The sequence below is a fragment of the Heteronotia binoei genome, chromosome 7 (assembly GCF_032191835.1).
Source record: "Heteronotia binoei isolate CCM8104 ecotype False Entrance Well chromosome 7, APGP_CSIRO_Hbin_v1, whole genome shotgun sequence".
Taxonomy (NCBI): domain Eukaryota; kingdom Metazoa; phylum Chordata; class Lepidosauria; order Squamata; family Gekkonidae; genus Heteronotia; species Heteronotia binoei.
In genome coordinates this window covers 12,052,192-12,074,190 of record NC_083229.1, presented here as the reverse complement: position 1 = coordinate 12,074,190, position 21,999 = coordinate 12,052,192, and the positions used below count along the sequence as shown (strand labels likewise).

The following is a 21,999-nucleotide window of genomic DNA, read 5'->3' as shown; positions in this document are numbered from 1 at the left end:
CCAGAATTGTACACAGTTGGATCATGTTAATATGTTAATAAAAATACCAGTGCATCCAAAGACATTTTCTGTGTTAATCCTTCTGTTTTATCTCCCAATACGCTTTTGCTTTGGAGATGCAGGCTTTGACAATGCTGGGGCACATTTCCTCTTCACCCCCCTCTCTTTTGTTTCCTCGCCTAGATCTGCCTCGGCTCAAGCAAAAAACTTCCATGTGACATTTAGTGGGGGTTATAATATAAGGAGCAGGATGGACCATGGAAGTAAACAGGGATGCGCTGATTCTATATATGGCAAATTCTGGGTTGCAGGAATGGCCCCATAGGGTGGGGGCAGGGCAGGCTGAAATGCAGATTCAAGATGGTGGGGTGTTTTTCTTTTTTGGTATTTTTGTACTGCGTGTGTGTGTGCGCGCGCACCTGGAAGTCATGGCGACCTCTGGTCACTGACCCCTACTGGGAGCCCGAGGAAGCTGAATAAAGCCTGCCCCATTCTTCCGACTGCTGGCATTCCAAGGAGGTCTCCCATCCAAGTATTTGCCAGAGTCAGCCATGCTTAGCTTCCGAGATCTGACGAGATGGGCCTTGCCTGGTCACGGTGCGGTTTCCAAACTATTATAATAGAATCAGAGAGTTGGAAGGGACCTCCAGGGTCATCTAGTCCAACCCCCTGCACAATGCCGGAAACTCACGAACACCTCCCCCCTAAATTCACAGGATCTTCATTGCTGTCAGATGGCCATCTAGCCCCTATTTAAAAACCCCCAAGGAAGGAGAGCCCACCACCTCCCGAGGAAGCCTGTTCCACTGAGGAATCGCTCTAAAGGTCAGGAAGTTCTTCCTAATGTTGAGCCGGAAACTCTTTTGATTTAATTTCACCCCACTGGTTCTGGTCCTACCTTCTGGGGCCACAGAAAACAATTCTGCACCATCCTCTAGATGACAGCCCTTCAAGTCCTTGATCCTATCACCTCTCAGCCGCCTCCTCTCCAGGCTAAACATCCCCAGTTTCTTCATCTTTTCTTCACAGGACATGGTCTCCAGACCCCTCACCATCTTCGTCGCTCTCCTCTGGACCCATTCCAGCTTATCTATATCCTTCTTAAAATGTGGTGCCCCAAACTGAACACAATACTCCCGGTGAGGTCTTACCAGAGCAGAGTAAAGCGATACCATCACTTCACATGATCTGGTCACTACACTTCTGTTGATACAGCCCAAAATTGCATTTGCCTCTTTAGCCACCGCATCTTGGAGATCCAAGTTCAAATCCCCACTCATGCTAGGGAAGCTTGGCTGGATGACCTTGGGCTAGTCACACTCTCTCCACCCAACGCATCTCACAGGGTGGTTGTGAAAGTAAAGCGGAAGAGAGAATAGCATAAGCAGTTTTGGGTCCCCGCTGGGGAGAAAGGTGGGGGAACAAATAAATGACATAGAGAAATAAGAGTCAGGCGTTGATTCCGAGGGTCAGAAGTAAGCTTGCCAACTCTGGGTTGGGATCCTTCTGGGAATTTTAGGGGGAAGTCGGGAAGGATGTGGCTTGGGGAGGGGAGGCACGTCAGCAGGGTAGAATGCCACACAGTCCGCCCTCCAAATTATCCCTTTTTTCCCCCAGGAGTACAGATCTCTGTCATCTGGAGATCAACTGCAATTCTAGGGCCACTAACAGATGGCCGGCTCAGGGCAGTATCAAGCCAACCTGGAAGTAAGCTGGCTGGAAAAGGAGCACCAGGGAGCATCCCGATGGCTCGCGGAAGAGGGACAGGTCACAGGCGCCCCAGGGAGGATCTGGAACACTCACGTGTCCCATCCGCAGCTCCCTGGGTGCTCTCCGGGCACTTCCCGGCTGTCTAGATGGCAGAGGAGACACCTCGGTGGCGCCCCAGCAAAAAAGGCACCACTTTTAAAGTGGTGCCCTTTTGAGCTGGTTCTTGGTAAGCTGGGGACTGCTCAGGGGCAGGATGGGGACGTCTGGCAGATGTGCGCGTGTAGATGTGCTTTTTAGATCCACCTGCCTGCTGTCCTTGGGGCGGCTTAAACCGCCCATCTGTAACCAGCCTAGGAGATCTCCAGGCACCACCTGGAGGATATAGCAACCAAACAGAGTAACGTGGGGAAAGTAGAGCAGGAGGAAAGAGCCAAACAGGCATTCACATTAAATCAACCTCAAATCCTTAGAAATTCAATCATTTATATAACAAATCATTCACAGAAAAGACAGGGTATCACAAAGTGCAAAAGATAAACTACTCCCGAAACAACCAGTCCTATATTGATGTCCGACAGTTTGTTCCTTGAGAATGGAGTCGGGAAGTAGTGTGCGGTGCCGTGAAAACGGAGTCCGATGCTCCAATTCTTCTCTGTTAGCCAGTATCTGGATGGAATGCAGCAAGGCAGTAAGACGCAACAGGGATGCGCTAAATGCCCCGTTTCACGCGAGGCTTCAACGAGCTGCATAGATAGAAGTTAAAAATCACTAATACATAGAAATAATTGAATGTCTAAGGATTTGAGGTTGATTTAACGTGAATGCCTGTGTGGCTCTCTCCTGCTGCACCACCTGGAGGATGGCAACCTTAGAAATGTGAATGTGTTGGAACAAGACAGAGACCACTCCTAGAGTACACGCGGTGTGAGATACATGGTTCCCTCAAGCTTATTAACATTTTGTATTTTTATTGTGTGGAAAAACTACCTGAGGGAATAAGACAGATCTTGTAACAGAAAAATAAAAAATGTATGCTGGAATCTGAGGGAATGGGCTAAAAACAGAGAAAGATGTTCCTACAGAGAAATCTGTGAGACGAATAGTTACAGAACTGCCTCAGAGGTCCCCTGCTGCTCCCCCAAATGTCTGAATACGGAAGAAAAAATCTCCAAGGGCATAAAAAGAGGACCAATGTTCATCTCCCCAGTTACCACAGAAATGAAAGTATAAATGAGAATGAGAAAAAGGGAGGCTAAAGCTGAGAAAAAGAAACATTCTTGAGGAGAAAGTTGCAAGGAAATCACTTCGAGAGTTATCTCTAGTTTCTAGCCCAGTGATTCTGAAAACGCAGGGAGGGATATCACCCAGGGGAATAAAACAAGGACGGATGGTTCAGGCATTTGAAAATTCGGTAATGAAAGTATGAGTTAAGCCGAGGAAAAAATATTCCCGATGAGAGAGTTGTGAGAACACTTGCCGAGCGACTTATAAAGCAGAAGAAAACTGAGTTTGGAGGAAGCTAGCCCCTCCCTCAGGGCACACATGAGGAGAAGTTCTCCCTTGAGGAAACAGCTTTAGCTCAGATATGGGGTTTTTTTGGGGTGGAGGGGGTTGTCTAGAGCTTCAGGAATATTCCAAAGCTATTCTGGCTGCCACAGAATCCATACATGGGATTGCACTGAGACCGTGAAGAACATAAGAGAAGCCATGTTGGATCAGGCCTATGGCTCATCCAGTCCAACGCTATGTGTCACACAGTGGCTAAACAAACCAAGTGCCATCAGGAGGTCCACCAGTGAGGCCAGGACACCAGAAGCCCTCCCACTGTGCCTCCCCCCCACAAGCACCAAGAATACAGAGCATCACTGCCCCAGACAGAGAGTTCCATCTATACCATGTGGCTAATAGCCACTGATGGACCTCTGCTCCAGATGTTGATCCAATCCCCTCTTGAAGCTGTCTATGCTTGTAACCGCCACCACCTCCTGTGGCAGTGAATTCCACATGTTAATCACCCTTTGGGTGAAGAAGTACTTCCTTTTGTCAGTCCTAACCTGACTGCTCAGCAATTTCATTGAATGTCCACAAGTTCTCGTATTGTGAGAAAGAGAGAAAAGTACTTCTTTCTCTACCTTCTCTATCCCATGCATAATCTTGTAAACCTCTATTACGTCACTCCCTCAGTCGACATTTCTCCAAGCTAAAGAGCCCCAAGCGTTTTAACCTTTCTTCATAGGGAAAGGGTTCCAACCCTTTAATCATTCTAGTGAATTAGGGTTTGTAGAATCTTTCGGGATCAAGTGCCGTGTTCTACAGTAGAAAACCTGAATTCTTTGATTCTAGTGAATGATTAAAGAAAAACTGAGAATGATTAAAGAACTGCCCATTAATTAATAGAAAACAGAGAAAGTTTCCTATTAATTAATTTTATTAATTTTCTCAAAATCACTCCTATTATTACAATTGAACTCCAAATGATCAGTTCCACTGGAGAAAATGGCTGTTGGGAGGGTGGACTTTATACCCTGCTGAGGTCCATCCACTCCTCAGACTCCACCCTCCCCAGGCTCCGCCCCCAAATCTCCAGGTATTCCCTTCCCCCAAGCCGGCAACGCTACCGACAGTTGTCTATTAACTTACCGTATCGATATAAAAGGTGTTGGACCCAACAAAGGTAATGGCATCTTGCAGATCATAATTGTGGACGCCGTTTTGGTAGTCTTGGTACGGGACCACCGTGAGAGCAAAGGGGCCCACGCTGCGTTTGCTCATGTTGGTCAGCTTCACCTCCAGCTGCACCGGGTCTCCGACCTTGCAGTCGGCAATGATGTCACAATCACACAGCTTTCCCTCCACCAAGACATCTGGAAAACAAGGAACACAATGACACAGATTTAGCAATTTGGGAGCAGGGGCTAGGAATGCTCAAAAAATTCACAACGCCCCACTGTATCCATGTGAATGAGTGGTCAAACACAAATGCAACAGAACCAGTTCCCATTTAGTGTGCAAATCATGTGCAGATGAAGATTTCAGGTTTTCACGGCTGGCATCATCATTAGGGTTTGTAGAATCTTTCGGGCTCAAGTGCCGTGTTCTACTGGAGAAAGTTTTTCTTCCAGACGTTTCGTTCTCAGCTGCGGAGAACATCCTCAGTGGCGTTGCAGCCGGAGCAGGCGTTCTGACCTTCTTGGCTGCTGTGCATTGAGTGGGGCCAAGGCTGCTGGAGAGTTGCCACACCCCCTCCACACCCCCTCCAGCATAGAAATAGCAGCTCTCCAGCAGCCCTGGCCTCACTCAATGCACAGCAGCCAAGAAGGTCAGAGCGCCTGCTCCGGCTGCAACGCCACTGAGGATGTTCTCCGCAGCTGAGAACGAAACATCTGGAAGAAAAACTTTCTCCAGTAGAACACGGCACTTGAGCCCGAAAGATTCTACAAACCCTAATCATGTGCAAATGGTCACAGAGCCTTTGTTCATAAATGATGCACAAAAGATCTCCCGCTGCAGGTTTTCCAAATGAGAACGTGGCTGAGAACTGGGCCCGAAGTCCTATTTCTCTGGGCTTGGTACAAACTTGCAACAAGTCGATGCTCGGAGGAGCTGGCAAAATGCATTTTACAACAGAGAGAGATTAGAGGGGGCAGAGAGATACGCGAGGCATAAACTTAAGTGGATGAAATCTGCACATATTGAAGTGCGGCTGCAGATGGAAGAAGCCTTGGGGCCTGGGTGAGAAAGGCAGCATCCTGGTGGCATTCTTCATCAAACCATTCAGAGCGGCGCACGTTAACCAAGAAAGCAGTGTTCTCACAGCTCCTCCAGCAAACCTTTCTGTGCCCCACATTTTACCAGAAACTTTTAAGATAACCACTTTGATCATAAAATGCATGCCTAACATGGATGCAACGCTGCTGGGTTTTCCCAGAGACGTTAAAAACAACAGGAAGATGAGCACTGGCTATTTTTGTGGAGGTGGGTGGCCCGGTGACTTTTGGTTTGGGGTCTTATTCCTCCAGTAGGGGCAGGGGATCACACAGCCACATTGCCTGCCACCACTCTGAGTGGCAGCGTTTTCCTTTTTTTTAAAGCAGTGTTATGTGTGATGCTACATCATTACCAGTAAAAAGCTGGAAATGACACAGAGTAGCTCTAGGAACCGCCTGAAGCTCTGTGGTTTCACCACAAAGCTCCTGGTGATTCCTAGAGCTACTTTTGCCACTTATGGTTTTTCACCAGAAAAGACGTGCCACAGCCAGCTTTGCGGCTCCCCCATACAGGGCCAGATTTAGACTGCCTGGCACCCTAGGCAAGGATAACTTCTGCCCCCCCCAACTGATAAATACACTGAGTCACACGGGGGGCACCCAATTTGGCACCCCCAGAAAGCTGGTGTCCTAGGCAACTGCCTAGTTTGCCTAGTGGCGGGGCCGGCCCTGCCCCCATATCATCACGAACAATACTCCCGCTGGTTGCCAGACACTGCCGGGCAATTTTACCTTTGCCACTGTTACCGCTCTCCCCAGATGGAAAACGAACTTTCTCATCGCACGGTCTCATGCTGGTGGAGACGGTATGGTTGCTCCGCAGCTTTCCATGCCGGCTCAGATCCCATAAACGTGTGCTGTGCATGCCGGATGTTCTGGGCCATGGAGCGTGCTTCCTCTTGCGCTAGGCACTTCCATTTGTATTAGGGCTCACTGAAAACTGCTCGTCTTGCATGAGCAAAAGAGCCAGCACAAGAGAAAGCGTGCTTCGTGGCGCTGACTACATGGCAGGGGTGGCAACTGTGGCTTGGAAGCCGCACGTGGCTCTTTCGTACATGTTCTGTGGCTCTCAAAGCCCCCACTGCCCCATTGGCCAGCCTGGAGAGGGCATTTGTCTCTTTAAGTCATTTCTCCAAGCCAAGCCAGCCAGTGGCTTGGAGAAGGCATTTAAAGTTAAAGGTGCTTTCTTTTCACCTCTCTTTCCCTCTCCTCTCCCCCATTTATTTGCCTCCCTCCCTTCCTGCCTGCCTGCCTACCCTCAAACATCAGACATTCCTGTCTTGAGACTTCAAACATTTATTAATTTATTTGATTTGATTTATATCCCGCCCTCCCTGTCAAAGCAGGCTCAGATCTGACATTTATTCTATGTGGCTCTTAAGTTAAGCCAGTTTGACCACCCCTACTATATAGCATGCATAGAATTTGTTCACAGGCTCTGAGCTCTTGTCTCCCCCTCCCCCTCTCCGAGCTATTGTCCAAATTTCACCAGGCTGTCAAATATCAAGAAAGAGCCCCATGGTGCAGAGTGTTAAAGCTCCAGTACTGCAGTCCTAAGCTCTGCTCGTGACCCGAGTTCGATCCCCGGCGGAAGCTGGGTTTTCAGGTAGCCGGCTTGAGGTTGACTCAGCCTTCCATCTTTCTGAGGTCGGTAAAATGAGTACCCAGTTTGCTGGGGGGGGGGGAGTGTAGATGACTGAGGAAGGCAATGGCAAACCACATCGTAAAAAGTCTGCCGTGAAAACGTGAGAGCAACGTCACCCCAGAGTTGGAAACGACTGGTGCTTGCACAGGGGACCTTTCCTTTCCAAATATCAAGAAGGACTGGAGAAGAAAGGCTAGAAGAGGATTTGGGAGACGAATAGCCAACTTCACATTGGCTAGTATTAGGGTTGGAAAATTCCTGCAGATTGGGGGGTGGAGCCTGGGAAGGGGAGGGGCCTCAGCTGGGCCTATTGCAATAGACTCCGCTCCCTTGCAAGGCAGCCATTTTCTCAGTAGTTCAGAGACGGGTTGCAATTCCAGGAGATCTCCAGGCCCCACCTGGAGGATGTCAACCCCAGCAATGAAGTCAGCACTGAAGGGCCAGAATGACCTTTGCCGTGGCCAGCAATAAACCATCCAGTTCATAGAGAGACTCTGAGAAGCTGAGCGCTTGCGGCAGGAATCGGCGATGATGGAATACGTTCGGTGTGCTCACTAATACCCAATAAGTTTTTTTTTTATATATGAATATATTTATTGTTTTAGTCATTTACATTGAGCTTATCCTTTTTCTCATACAGAGTATACATCTGAATCTCTATCTCCCTTTACAAGGTATTCTTGCTCGGTCCTTTTAATTTAAATGTTCTTATATCAGTCCATATTGAGGTCTTCTTGCTTCCAAATAGTACCGTCGTTCTTTAGTCTTCTCCTTCTAGGCCTTATTAAGTCCATTTTCTCTTTCACCTTCATATTCTTGTCACTTCCGAGCTTTCCTGCCCTGACGGTAGGGATGAGAATGTTTTAGTACATAGGATTTGATTTCCTATCACATTCATCAATCTATTTTTCTTCCCTAATCCCTCCCTCCCTCCCTTGCGTGCTCAACTTTCTAGCCAGGGGCACAAATTAAGAAGCTTCCACCGAATGTCCCGCCGTTGACCTTCTAGTGACCACTTTAAATATGGATACCATTTCTCCTTTATCCTTTTTGTTTTTGACCCCCATTGTTCATCACGATTAAGCATGGCTATAATGTCCGACTGAACGTATTCAAATAAATAATTATGCCAGTTTTGCTCCGTCCATTTGGTTTTATCCTTCCAGCCAAAGGCTATTACAGCCTTGCCAGCTAGCACCATTGCTTTGAATAGATCCAGCCCTTCTTTATTGATTCCGTATTTATTTAGTATGCTCCCGAACATTAAATCTAGATCTATCGTTGGTCTTATGGCAAAAAAATTATGGATATGCTCTATTACCTTTTCCCAAAAGGGTTTAACTTCTGAGCATTCCCACCACATGTGGGAATACCATCCTTTTTTCTTTCCACAGTGCCAACAGTTGGAATTCAAACCCTGGAACATATTGGCTAATGCTGCTGGTGTTCTGTACCATTTTGTGAGGAACTTTAGCTCCAGTTCTCTAAATTTATGCGTTTTGAGCTGATGTATACCTTTCTTGAGACTGTCAAATACATTATCTGCTAAGTTAGTTTCAGAGCTCCATTTTTTTTTAACTAAATTTTTTATCTCCTCCTTATCCGTCGTCATTTTCCTATATATCCTTCCTACTGTCCCTTTCTTTGTTTTTATCATCCCTTTTAACAACTCCTCCATTGGTTCTCCTTCAGTCACCAATCTGTCTTCTATTGTCTTCCTAATTCTGTTATATAATCCTGTTATTTTCAGCCAATATTTCCTACCTATTTCATCGTATAGCGTTTGCAATGGTTTGAGTGTCTGCCCAACTAACATATCTTGTAGCTTGTTATACCCTTTTTTACTGAGTAGTCTCCACCATCCTTTATCGTCATTCTTTTCATCCAAGGCCTCTAATGGGGTTTGTTTAGATGTTCCCTTTAACCATTTTAATTGCCATTTTCTCCAAATCATTAGTGCTGTTTTCCTCGGTCCTGTTTCTAATATGTTAACTTTGATCTTGCGTCCAGTGAAAACCCCTAAATTCCCTATTCCATTATTTGCCTCATTCTCTACTCTTACCCACTTCCTCTCCCTTTCCTCTCCTATTTCCATTAATGCTTTTAATTGAAATGACTCATAATAACTCCTCAGATCTGGGGCCCCCCAACCCATGTTTGTATTATGCGCATATATGAAATGCCTTGAAACTCTACTTTTTTTGCTACCGAATATCCATTCTTTTATTTTCGCGTTCCAACTATCGAGTTTTTGTTTTTTAATTTCTAAAGGTATCGTTTGGAATAAGTACAGTAGTTTCGAAGTCCAAAACATTTTCGCTATATTAATCTTGGTTGTTATGTTTAACATCTTCTTGCCCCATCTCTTCATATCTTTTACTATCGTACTCCATATTCTGTTATAATTCTTTTCTACCAACTTTTTAACATTTTTGACTAAGTCTATTCCTAAATATCTGATTTTCTTGACCCCTAGTCCTATCCCCGTTCGTTCATGAATCTCTTTCCTTTCCTCTTTTTTTACATTAATGTACATTATTTCTGATTTTGCCATATTAATTTTTAGTCCTGAGTTTGATTCAAAGTCCTCTAATATAATCTGTATCTCCTTTACTGCTTCTTTGGGATTAACTATGACTATAATCAGATCGTCTGCAAACAAGTTCAACTTAATTTCTTCCTTGCCTAAATGACATCCTTCAATTCTCCCCGAATTTCTGAGACGTTGGGCTAACTGTTCCATTGCCATTATGAAGAAAAAGGGGGAGATCGGGCATCCCTGCCTAACTCCCCTCTGGATTGCGAATTGTGCCGTGTGTTCTCCATTAAGTCTAACTACAGCTGTACCTTCTCTATATATCTCCTTAAATACCCTTATTGTTGATTGACTTATCCCATATTTATCCATAACTGTCCACAAAAAATTATGTGACAATGTATCGAAGGCTTTATAGACATCTAGCTTCAATAACGCCAATTTCCCGGACTTGTTATGGCTCAAAACATTTATTATGTTTCGGATTGGATGTGCAATGTTCCTACCTTCTACAAAACCATATTGATCTTCTTTTATAACTTTTTGTATAATATTTTTAAGCCTATTGGCCATTACTTTGGCAAAGATTTTATAATCCTGATTCAATAGGCTAATTGGTCTGTATGATCCTACTTCTTGAGGATCCTTTTGGGGTTTTAAAATCACTGTGATTTCTGCCTTTCTCCATGTGTCTGGAGCTATGCCCCCTTTAAGTATATTATTAAATACTTCTTGCAATTCTGGTACTAATATTTCTCTCATTTCCTTATAAAATTCTGCTGAAAATCCATCCAGTCCAGGAGATTTTCCTACCTTTAAACTATCTATCACTCTTTCCTAATACCCAATAAGTGAGAGAGAAAACAGAGCCCTCTCTATGTTACCGGGCTAATATAAGCTTGTCAGTTGAAGCACAGACACACTCACACACTCTCTCTCTGCTCGATCTATTTTTTACTCTGCCAGATGAGTGGGATGGTTACAAAAAAGGGAACGCTCCAAATGTGTTGGAAGAGCTGCCTTCAGATCAGCACGCTGTGTAACCCCCGCTCCCTGGAGGTTCTCTTCATTAAGCTCTGCATGTCTCCAAAGCAGAGACCCGGAGCAGGCGTTTAAGAGCTTTGGTCAAGGCCTGCCTGCGGGCCAAGGGTCAGCCTCCGGGGGAGGATTCAAAGCAGCCGCTTGCTGGCAGAGAATCACACCCCCGTAACCTTTTGGAATCCAGCGGCCATTCGAGACACTGCCGTGCTTTCGATATATTATTTAAAGATGCTTGCTTTTGAGAAGATAGGCACAGAGCGCAGCCAAAATCCAATATCTTCAGCCAAGTTGGTCTGCAGTGGTCCTTGGTGGTCTCCCACCCAATTGTCACGTTCTCCGGGTGCAGGCAGGCAGGAGTCCAAAGCCAGTCCAAGGTCAGAGACCAAGAAGTCAAGCAGGAGCCAAGTCACCAATGCAGAATCAGAAACTGGAATCAGAAGTCAATGTCCAAAAGGTCAGGGTGCCAAGGAAATCAAGCAGGTCAGGATCAGGGATCAGGAAGGAGCGTGGATGCAAGCCAGAGAATAGACTTGTTGCTTCCACAAGGTTACCAGGTCCTGGGTGGGAGCTATATGGGAGTCTCAATCAGCCTGCTCCCTGGGTGGCAGTGACTCTGCTAGAACTCAAGGCTGAGAGATCTGAAGCATTGGTGTGCCTCATGTCTTCGCTCTGAAAGTTCTTTCCGGAGCCTGCTTCGAACACTTGAGTTGGGAGGAGGAGAGCTTGGAGGAGATTGATCGTCAACAGCTGACATTGGTGCTTGGAGAGTGATTGATGGGCCAGCTGCTGTTTGTTCAGCTGAGGAACTGGCTGGCAACTCTTCCGGGTCTGTTAACCCTTCCAGCTCCTCCTCGTCAGGGCTCATGACACCAAGCACCTCTTGGATAACCAAGTAGCTGAGAGGATAATGATGAGTACCCAGCTTGCTGGGGGGAAAGTGTAGATGACTGGGCTCTGAGTGGGATGAAAGTAACCCAAGAGCTGTTGGCCTGCTGCTTCTAGTCAGCTTGGACACACTGATAAGCAATTCCCCTTGCTGTCTCCTAGTTTTCACCCCCCCCTTCTTCTCCCCACCAGATTGGGAATGCCAGAGCAAAACTTATGGTTGCCGAGCTCCAGATGGGGCCTGGGGATCTCCTGGAATTACAACTGATGTCGAGGCAACATAGATTGGTTCCCCTGGAGAAAATGGCAGCTCTGGAGAACAGACTCTATCTATGGCATTACAACCCCAGATCCTTCCCTCTTCAGGCTCCACCCCTAAATTATCAGGGATTTCTTGCCCTGGAGTTGGCAATCCTTGTAAGAGAACTTGTTTCTTGACAGATGCTTGCTTTGGGAAGTCAGGGAGAGGCCTGCAAGAGAAGCTGGAAACAACTTCCAGTCCCACCATTTTATGTAATTCTGAAATTCTGCTGGATTTTCATAAGGTAATCACCTGCACATCGCCAATCCTAGCACATCACATATACCCAGGACTTTTTTCCTGGTAGAAAAACCCTAGCAGAAACTCATCTGCATATTAGCCCACACTCCCTGATGCCAAGCCAGCTGGAACTGTGTTCCTGTGCGTTCCTGCTCAAAGTGGGGGGGAAACCCTGGGTACACCAAACTGTTCGTTTCATTGAATGCAAGAGAAAGAGAGCCAGTTTGGTGTAGTGGTTAAGTGTACAGACTCTTATCTGGGAGAACCGGGTTTGATTCCCCACTCTTCCACTTGCACCTGCTTAGCATGGGTCAGCCATAGCTCTGGCAAAGGTTGTCCTTGAAAGGACAGCTGCTGTGAGAGCCCTCTCCAGCCCCACCCACCTCACAGGGTGTCTGTTGTGGGGGAGGAAGGTAAAGGAGATTGTGAGCCGCTCTGAGACTCTTTGGAGTGGAGGGCGGGATATAAATCCAATATCTTCATCTACCTCACAGGGTGCCTGTTGTAGGGGAGGAAGGTAAAGGAGATTGTGAGCCGCTCTGAGACTCTTCAGAGTGGAGGGCGGGATATAAATCCAATATCTTCTTCTTCTTGCCTTTCTGGAGATCCATCACCAGTTGAACAGCTGAGCTAGATGAGCCAACAGCATGAATGGCACCAGGCAAGGGAGTGGATTTCCGCAACATCTGATGTTATTGTCACTATACAACCATGCACAGATTTGACCTCACAAATTCATCAAACTCCGACGTGCCTTATATTTTAGCTTGAAATGACAGAAAACAAGGCAGATTCACGCAGATACTTTTTCATCTTTTGATTAACAGTCATTTAAGAACATCAGAAGAGCCCTGCTGGATCAGACCAGTGGTCCACCTAGTCCAGCATCCTGTCTCACACAGTGGCCAACCAGTTCCTCAGGAGGGCCAATAGCAGGGCACAGAGGCGGAACCCTCCACCTGAGAAGACCATCAGAAGAGCCCTGCTGGATCATCCCAGTGGTCCATGTAGTCCAGCATCCTGCCTTGCACAGTGGCCAACAAGTTCTTCTGGAGGGCCAACAACAGGGCACAGAGACGGAGCCCTTCCCCTAAGAAGAACATAAGAAGAGCTCTGCTGGATCAGACCGGTGGTCCATCTAGTCCAGCATCCTGTCTCACACAATGGCCAACCCATTCCCCTGGAGGGCCAACAACAGGGCACACAGATCAAGACCTTTCCTTGATGTTGCCTCCTGACTCTGGGACTCAGAGGTTTAGTGCCACTGAATGTGGAGGTTCCCCTTAGTCACCATAGCCAGCGACAGACCACTCCTCCACGAATCTGTCTAGTCGCCTTTTAAAGCCATCTATGCTTTTGGCCATCAGTAAACCTTCAGCAGTGATGTCTACGTTTTAATTACTTGCTGTGTAAAGAAGCATTTCCTTTTGCCCTTCCAGAATTTACTGCCCATCAAGTGCCCTCAAGTTCTAGTATTTTGGGAAAAGAAGAAAAAGTTCTTTTTGTCGAATATCTCTCTCCTTGCATAATTTTATAAACTTCTATTATGTCCCTGCTTAGTTGTCCCTTTTCTAAATTGAAAAGTCCCAGAGTCTTCAGCTCTCAGTGAGGCTACACGTGGAAACTCGTTGGGTAAATGGTTCCAAAACCTTTCTGGCTGCCCTATCACGGAAGGCTGTCCAAACTAGAAAGGATACATGAGTATGCTGTTGAACCTGTCCACAAGAAAAGTTCCGGAAATCTCTGTTATCTCTGTGAAGGACCACAGCTCAGTGTTAGAGCATCTGCTTGGCATGCAGAAGATTCCAAGTCCAATATCAGACACCTCCAATCAAATGGACCCGGTAATACGTGATGTGAAAGACTTCTATCTGAGACTCTGGAGAGCTGCTACCAATCTGAGTAGACAGTTCCTTTAGAATTCTGATGGACCAGGGGTCTGATTCACTATTAGGTAGCTTTATGTGCTGTAACAACTTCATGTGTTTTAACAAAATTTGGTTGCGTGAAGATTCTGGAGACCAACAAAGTGAATTTTCGCAACAAAGGAGGTGTCACCTTATGCTTCAGCAGCCTGTCAAATGACTCTCAGTGGAAGAAAACCTTTTCTGTGGAGGAAACCCAACCCTCACCGTGGAGGTTTTTAAAGAGAGGCTAGATGGTCACCTGACAGCAATGCTGATCCTGTGAACTTAGGGGGAAGTACTTATTTGTGCAGGGCATTGGACTAGATGACTCTGGTGGTTGGAACTCTCTGTCTGGGGCAGTGATGCTCTGTATTCTTGGTGCTTGGGGGGCATAGTGGGAGGGCTTCTAGCCCCGCTGGTGGACCTCCTGATGGCACTTGGTTTTTATTGTCACTGTGTGACACATAGTGTTGGACTGGATGGGCCACTGACCTGATCCAACATGGCTTCTCTTATGTTCTTCTGTGACACAGAGTGTTGGACTGGATGGGCCACTGGCCTAATCCAACATGGCTTCTCTTATGTTCTTCTGTGACACAGAGTGTTGGACTGGATGGGCCACTGGCCTGATCCAACAGGGCTTCTCTTATGTTCTTTTGTGACACAGAGTGTTGGACTGGATGGGCCACTGGCCTGATCCAACATGGCTTCTCTTATGTTCTTATGTGACACAGAGTGTTGGTCTGGATGGGCCATTGGCCTGATCCAGCATGGCTTCTCTCATGTTCTTGTGACACAGAGTGTTGGACTGGATGGGCCACTGGCCTGATCCGACACGGCTTCTTTTATGTTCTTATGTCCCTTCCAACTCTGTGATTCTATGATTTGGAAAAATCTTGTGTTTTCTCTTCCCCACCACAGCAGCAACTCATGGCAAGATATTCCTCCCAAGAGCTGAGAGCGGCATTTACAACATGCCAGCGACCATCGGTCCATCATTGAAAACCGACAACGCACAGATGATCCACGAAAGCTGCACTCCAATGATGAACCAAAGGCGATTTTTTTATGCTCCCCCCCCCTCTTTTTGTGGCATGTCCCACCCCGGACCCTCCTGAGCACCAATTCAAGTACCCCTCCCTCCACATCTAATTAAAATTGAAAAGGTCACAAGAAAGCCTCTTCCACCAGATTAATTTATTTCATATACCTTGCAGCCAATTAGTCTAAAATTGATTTAGGGTGTGTGTGTGTACAGAGACTAATTATTTCCTGAACCCAGCAGTGGACCTGGCCCCTATAAAACCGTAAAGGCAACCGTCTCTGCGAAATGATCAAAAGATGTTTGCACAAACTGGCGTAGGTCGTAAAGCATTACGGTAAGCCACGCGGAGATGGTCGCAGGGGGATGCGGGAAGCCTTCCCTTCCGTGCCCACAGCAGAAATGGTCCCTCGCACACAGGGACTGGCTTTGACATTTCCATCTGCATTAAAGAGTCTGTTTGTCTGCGGATTCTACTTGCTGTCACAGATGGTGCTTGGAAATTGAGATGTCTTTCATTGGTACTTTGAGGGTGGATCCTTTTTGCTGAGCCCCCCAACACAGTACCCAGTATGCCCACTGACTACTTTGCTAAGACCTGTCAAATCTTTTCAGGAAGTGGCTGGGGCCACATGGACCTCTTGTCCCGCAGGAGATCAGACTGGCCACTGAAGAACTGATTGGCAGCACAGATTTTTTAAAAAAAACTTTTACTTGATCCAGCAGGTGTCCTGTGAAGTCATTGCTCCTCCAGCACCCAACCATCAAGGTCCTCAAGCTGTGTTGAAAGCTTCCAGCCTACACGATGTTGTGTGGTTTAGAATCAAAGAATCACAGAGTTGGAAGGGACCTCCAGGGTCATCTAGTCCAACCCCCTGCACAATGCAGGAAACTCACAAACACCTCCCCCTAAATTCACAGGATCTTCATTGCTGTCAGATGGCCATCAAGCCTCTGTTTAAAAACGTCCAAGGAAGGAGAGCCCACCACCTCCCAAGGAAGCCTGTTCCACTGAGGAATCGCTCTAACGGTCAGGAAGTTCTTCCTAATGTTGAGCCAGAAACTCTTTGGATTTAATTTCAACCCATTGGTTCTGGTCCTACCTTCCGGGGCACAGAAAACAATTCCACCCCATCCTCTATAGGACAGCCCTTCAAGGACTTGAAGATGTTGATCCTATCACCTCTCAGCCACCTCCTCTCCAGGCTAAGCATTCCCAACTCCTTCAACCTTTCCTCATAAGACTTGGTCTCCAGACTCCTCACCATCTTCATCGCCCTCCTCTTTGTTGTACTGATTACTGCTCTCGAATCCGATCGACATATCTGCGGTTGTGATGTTTTTGAAGTGATTCATTGAAATGTTGTTTTAAAAGTTGTATGCCGCCTTGAGTCTGCTTGCAGAATAGGGCGGGGTATCAATTGAAACATCAAATTAAATTAAAACATTACTTTGGTGACCACTATCAGCACAGGGTTGGTTTTATTTGTTCCCTCACTCCTCTTACCCAAAGCATTTTTTTTTAATTACCTCTCTTCTCTCCTGCACTTTGGCTTCCTGTAAGTGGCAGCCATTTTGTGGTTGGCTTGGTCTGCCATGACGGCTGTTTTGTGGTCGCACCCCACCATCCCGTGTCAGGATTTTAAGGGAACCTTTAGGGTTGCCAGCCTCCAGGTACAGCCTGGAGATCTCCCAAAATTAGACTTGACAGCAGGGAGCTTTTCCTGTTGGCAGCAGAGGAGAGGGCTCACAACGATGAGTTTAAATTAAGGGTGGGAAGGTAGCAGCTGGATATTAGGAAAAAATCTTTTTACCTGTAAGACTTGCTGAACAGTGGAATCAGCTACCGAGGGAGGTGGGGGGCTCCCCCACCCTGGAAGTCTTTAAGCAGCAGCTGGACAAACACTTGTTGGGGACGCTCCAGGTCAGAGGTGGCCAAACTTGCTTAATTTAAGAGTCACAAAGAATAAACACCAGATGTTTGAGAGTGTCACGTTCTCAGGGCTCATGACAGAGAGCCGCAAGACATGAACGTCAGATGTTTGAGAGCCACAAGACAGAACGGAAGGCAGGCAGATAGATGGATGGGGGAGGGAGAGGTGGGAAAAGGCAACTTTAAATGCATTCTCCAAACTGCCAGCTGGAGAAGTGATTTAAAGAGACCAACGGGGGCGGCCAGCGGGGCTGTGGGGGCCTCAAGAGCCGCAGATTATGTGTGAAAGAGCCACGTGTGGCTCCCGAGCCACAATTCGGCCACTCTGCTCTAGGCTGATCCTGCATTGAGCAGGGGGTTGAACTAGATGGCCTAGATGGCCCTTTCAAAGATATGGCATTGGGAAAAAAATGCAGAAAAGGGCAAGTAAAATGATTAAGGGGACAGAAGACCTTCCCTATGAAGAAATTTTAAAGAGGGGGAGGCTTTTTAGCTTGGAGAACAACAATTGAGGGGTGGCGTGATAGAGGTTTACAAAATTATGCATGAGACCAAGAAGGAAGAGAAAGAAGAAGAAGAAGAATTGCAGATTTATACCCCGCCTTTCTCTCTGAATCAGAGACTCAGAGCAACTTACAATCTCCTATATCTTCTCCCCCCCCCCCCCACAACAGACACTCTTTGAGGTCGGTGGGGCTGAGAGGGCTCTCACAGCAGCTGCCCTCTCAAGGACAACCTCTGCAAGAGCTATGGCTGACCCACGGCCATTCTAGCAGGTGCAAGTGGAGGACTGGGGAATCAAACCTGGTTCTCCCAGATAAGAGTCCGCACGTTTAACCACTGCACCAAACTGGCTACTAAAAAGTAGTTTTATCCTTTTCTCACAAGAACTCATGGGCACTCAATTAAATTCATGAGCTGTAGGCTTAGAACAGATATAAAAAAGTACTTCTTCACCCCAAAAGTCATTAACACGTAGAATTCACTGCTTCAGGAAGTGGTGGCAGCTACAAGCATAGACAACTTCAAGAGGTGGTGGGATAAACATATAGAGCAGAGGTCCATCAGTGGCTATTAGTCACAAGGTATAGATGAAACACTCAGTCAGGGGCAGTGACATTCTGTATTCGTGGTGCTTGGGGGGTAACGGCAAGAGGGCTTCTAAAGTTCTGGCCCCACTGGTGGGCCTCCTGATGGCCCCTGGGTTGTGGTCACTGTGTGACACAGAATGTTAGACTGGACGGGCCACTGGCCTGATCCAATGTGGCTTCTTTTATGTTCTTACGAGATAAAAAAGAAATAAAAGCAGACTGTGTGAGAAAGGCATTTCTGCGAGGTTTTTAATGCAGTTACTAATCCCAAAGTAGCAGGATAAGCTGCTCTTCAAAGCTAGAGTGGCGTCTGCTTTGATTGTAATTTTGTTAACAGCTCTAGCCGGCAACGGCTACAAAGGTGCCTTTGGCTTACTTGTGTTTCTCTCTCCTTTAAAAAATTCATTCTGGATGTCGAACCGAACATGAAAAAGTTCATAGGGCCAGAGGGTATAAATAAATTGGGGGTGGTGGTGAGAGAAGATGCTGGATGACTAAGTCCATGCCTGTTTAGATTTTCAAAAAAAAAAAAAAAAAAACTTCCGGAGGAAAAGACTCAGAGGAGAATCACAGCCCGCTGCAACCCAATGCACCGAACGCGGCAAGCTGATTTCCTTGCCTGGCTCTTTAGATTAGGCAAGTAACTCATCTCTCCTCTGTGTCTTTTGTACGGAAATCAGAAAACAGTTCTTGGCAGCTCCTTCTTTCTGGTTGACTGGGTTTGTTTGATAGAGGCATTTTAAGCTGCCGGGCTTCCCCCCCCCCCCCCCCCAAAACCTACCAAATCTCTTTTGAACGTTATTATGCAATTTGTTTCCCCGGAGAAACCCCGAGCACTGTTCCCCTGCCCTTTGAACTCTCTCGCACCTTTCTGCACAGATCGTTTCCCTTTCATTTTTCAAGGCTTTTGCCTTTTCCACTCGAAGACACTGCGGAGCAGGGCTTGGCATGTTTGCTCCTGCGTTATAAGGCAGCCAGCGGCATTTCCAGAGAAGGGAGACAATCCAAACAAAACAGATGTGTAAAAACTCACTGCCTCCGTGGGGCTTCTCGCACAAATGTCAGATGGGCATGGCACAGGAACTGTCAAGTCTCCTATTTACCATGTGTGCTTAAAGTGGAGTCGGGGGGGGCAGAGTTTGGGGAGGGAGCTCAGTTGGGATGGAATGCCGGAGTCCACCATCTGAAGCTGCCATTTTCTCCAGGGAAATGGATTTCTGCAGTCTAGAGATGTTATAATTCCAGGAGGAGGAGAAAAAGAAGGAGAAGGAGGAGGAGGAGTTGGCTTTTAAACTCCAGGAGAACTTCAGTTCCAACCTGGAGGTTAGCATCGCTAGTCTACTCTGACTAGGTGTTCTTCTCCAAGATCTCAGGCAACACTCTCCTCCACCAGTTGCTTCCCAGGATCCATTTAATGGGCAATCTCAAGGTTTGTACCTAAAACCTTTTAAAACGTGCTGAATCAATGAGGTACGGCTCCTCACAGTGAGTAAGACCACTGGTCCATTCCAGACAGCCTTGTCTACTCTGACCAGCGGTGGCTCTCCAGGGTCCCAGGGAGAGAAAGATTTTCTTCTCCCCAAGACCCAAAACAGGAGATGCTAGGAAATTAACCTTAGATCTTATACACGTGTGGGATATATTGCTGGCCTTCTTCGACACTTCGGAAGGTACAACTCACCACTCCTCCAATTACACAGGGCTGTGGATTCTATCAAGAGCTCAATATCAAAGAGCTCTTCAGAGAAACAAATGGGGAAAAATGAAACCATGCATTCCAGAACTACAAAGACTGAGTTGCGGTGGTGGTTCCAAGTGCTATCAAGTCACAGCTGATGTATGGTGACCTCTTAGGGTTTCCAAGGCAAGAAGATGTTTGGAGGTGGTTTCCCATTGCCTGCCTTCACATCATGACCCTGGTATTCCTTGGCGGTCTCCCATTCAAATCCTAACCAGGGCTGACACCAGTTAGCTTCCGTGATCTGACGAGATCAAGGAATCCAAAGCAAATGGACAATGCAAACTAAAGTCAAGATGGGGGAGGAGAAAAAAAGAAAAGAAATCTAGATAGAATGAGAGTGGGGAAAAGAAACAAGATCTGGTAACAGATCTGGGCTGGTTCAGGCTATCTAGCTCAGGATACAAAGACGTGCATTGCTTTTTTAAAAAAGAAATAACAACTAAATTTGGGGTTTTCATGGATTCCTGTAAAGAGAGCATTCCAAAAGGAGGATGTGGCTCACAAGAATGATTCACCGCACTCCCAGAATGGGTTAACAGGGTAAGCACTGGGGATGCATACTTTCGAAGTGCAAGCGGATGATAAGGGCAAAGATCAATCAAACAAAGCCAGAAATCATGTTACATGTCTGCTACAGGCATGCAGTGTTACATGCACGCAGAGCATAAAACCAGAAGCCGAATCGTTGCATAGTTCATAATAAACCCAAACCAACGCTCATTTGCGAAACAGTTTGTCGCTTCCCTAATCCCTTTTCGCTGCCTAATTTCTGGCAGCCTTCCCAAGCATGAAAAACATTTAAAAAACCGAATTAGTGTCATTTTGTTCCTTTCCAAATTAAACATGAAAGAAATCACACCAAGCAATGTTTTAACAAGAGTGAGCAGCAAGTACCCTTTGGTACTCGACTGCTTTCTTCTGTGGGATCAATTGTATTCGGTAATTAGTAGACTGAAAGAAAGACAATTCTGCAATAATCAGGGAAAGGAATGGTAGGATTGAGCTCTTAGGAAGTGACAGTCTGGCCAAGTCCAGGGGTTGCTTCTAAGGATGATGAAAGGCCCCTTGAACTGGGATCTTAAACCAGAAGGGTGTTCGAGATTAAGGTGATGGGACATTGCAGTCAAGGAATCCAGAGCAAATGGACAATGCGAACTGAAGTCAACAAGAAGGGGGAGAAAAGAAAAGAAATCCAGGTAGAATGAGAGTGGAGAGAAGAAACAAGATTGGGTGACAAAAGACAATGGTGGACAAGTTGCATGGGCTTCTGGGAAATATCATGTCAAGAACAAATTTGTAGTTTGGTCAGAGCCCAGAGCTAAGCAAGGGTAATCCATGGTCACTGATAGACCTCTTGATAGCACCTGGTTTTTTTGGCCACTGTGTGACACAGGGTGTTGGACTGGATGGGCCATTGGCCTGATCCAACATGGCTTCTCTTATGTTCTTATGCCAGGACTTGACAGGGATTCCTACATGGAGGAACAGAACGGTCCAGAACCTCTGCTCCTCTTATTCTTGGCACGACCTTTGGAAGGGGTTGCCATTAGTGGGGCTGTGACTTGATGGCACCTTTATTTACTTATGCTAATCTTTAGCCCACCCTATCCCTCGAGCAGGCTCAGGGCGGATCACAACAGACTTAAATAATAACAATAAGCAATAAAATTAGAAGTAAATAAACACACAGTAAAATAATACAAACCACAAAATTACTCCATTTCGGGTGGAAGACAACTAATCAGGCTATCGTGCAAACAGACCTTCTTGTTCCTCCTCAAGTGACCGGCCACGTAAAACAAGTGATCCTTTTAGATGAGTTCAGGGCAATTTATTTGCTAGAAACTACTATATCTTTGTTGTCATTTTTGTTGTCCAGTCGCAGCTGACATATGCTGACCTCATGGGGTTTTCAAGGCAAGGGACATTCAGAAGTGGTTTGTCATTGCCTGGCTCCATGTTTTTGCTCATATAAAGACGTTGCAGGAGTAACTTAGAAGAAGAAGAAGAAGAAGAAGAAGAAGAAGAAGAAGAAGAAGAAGAAGAAGGAGAATTGCAGATTTATACCCCGCCCTTCTCTCTGAATCAGAGACTCAGAGCGGCTTACAATCTCCTATATCTTCTCCCCCCCCCCCACAACAGACACCCTGTGAGGTGGGT

At 46.5% G+C, this 21,999-nt stretch overlaps 1 protein-coding gene across 1 annotated transcript in view; it reads right to left on the bottom strand.

The window, feature by feature from the left end:
- TRAPPC9 (trafficking protein particle complex subunit 9) overlaps positions 1-21,999 on the bottom strand; it is a 567,308-nt gene that overhangs the window by 6,991 nt on the left and 538,318 nt on the right. Inside the window, 1 exon segment of the mRNA XM_060243197.1 lies at positions 4,351-4,574. Within this exon segment, the coding sequence (XP_060099180.1) occupies positions 4,351-4,574 (224 nt within the window).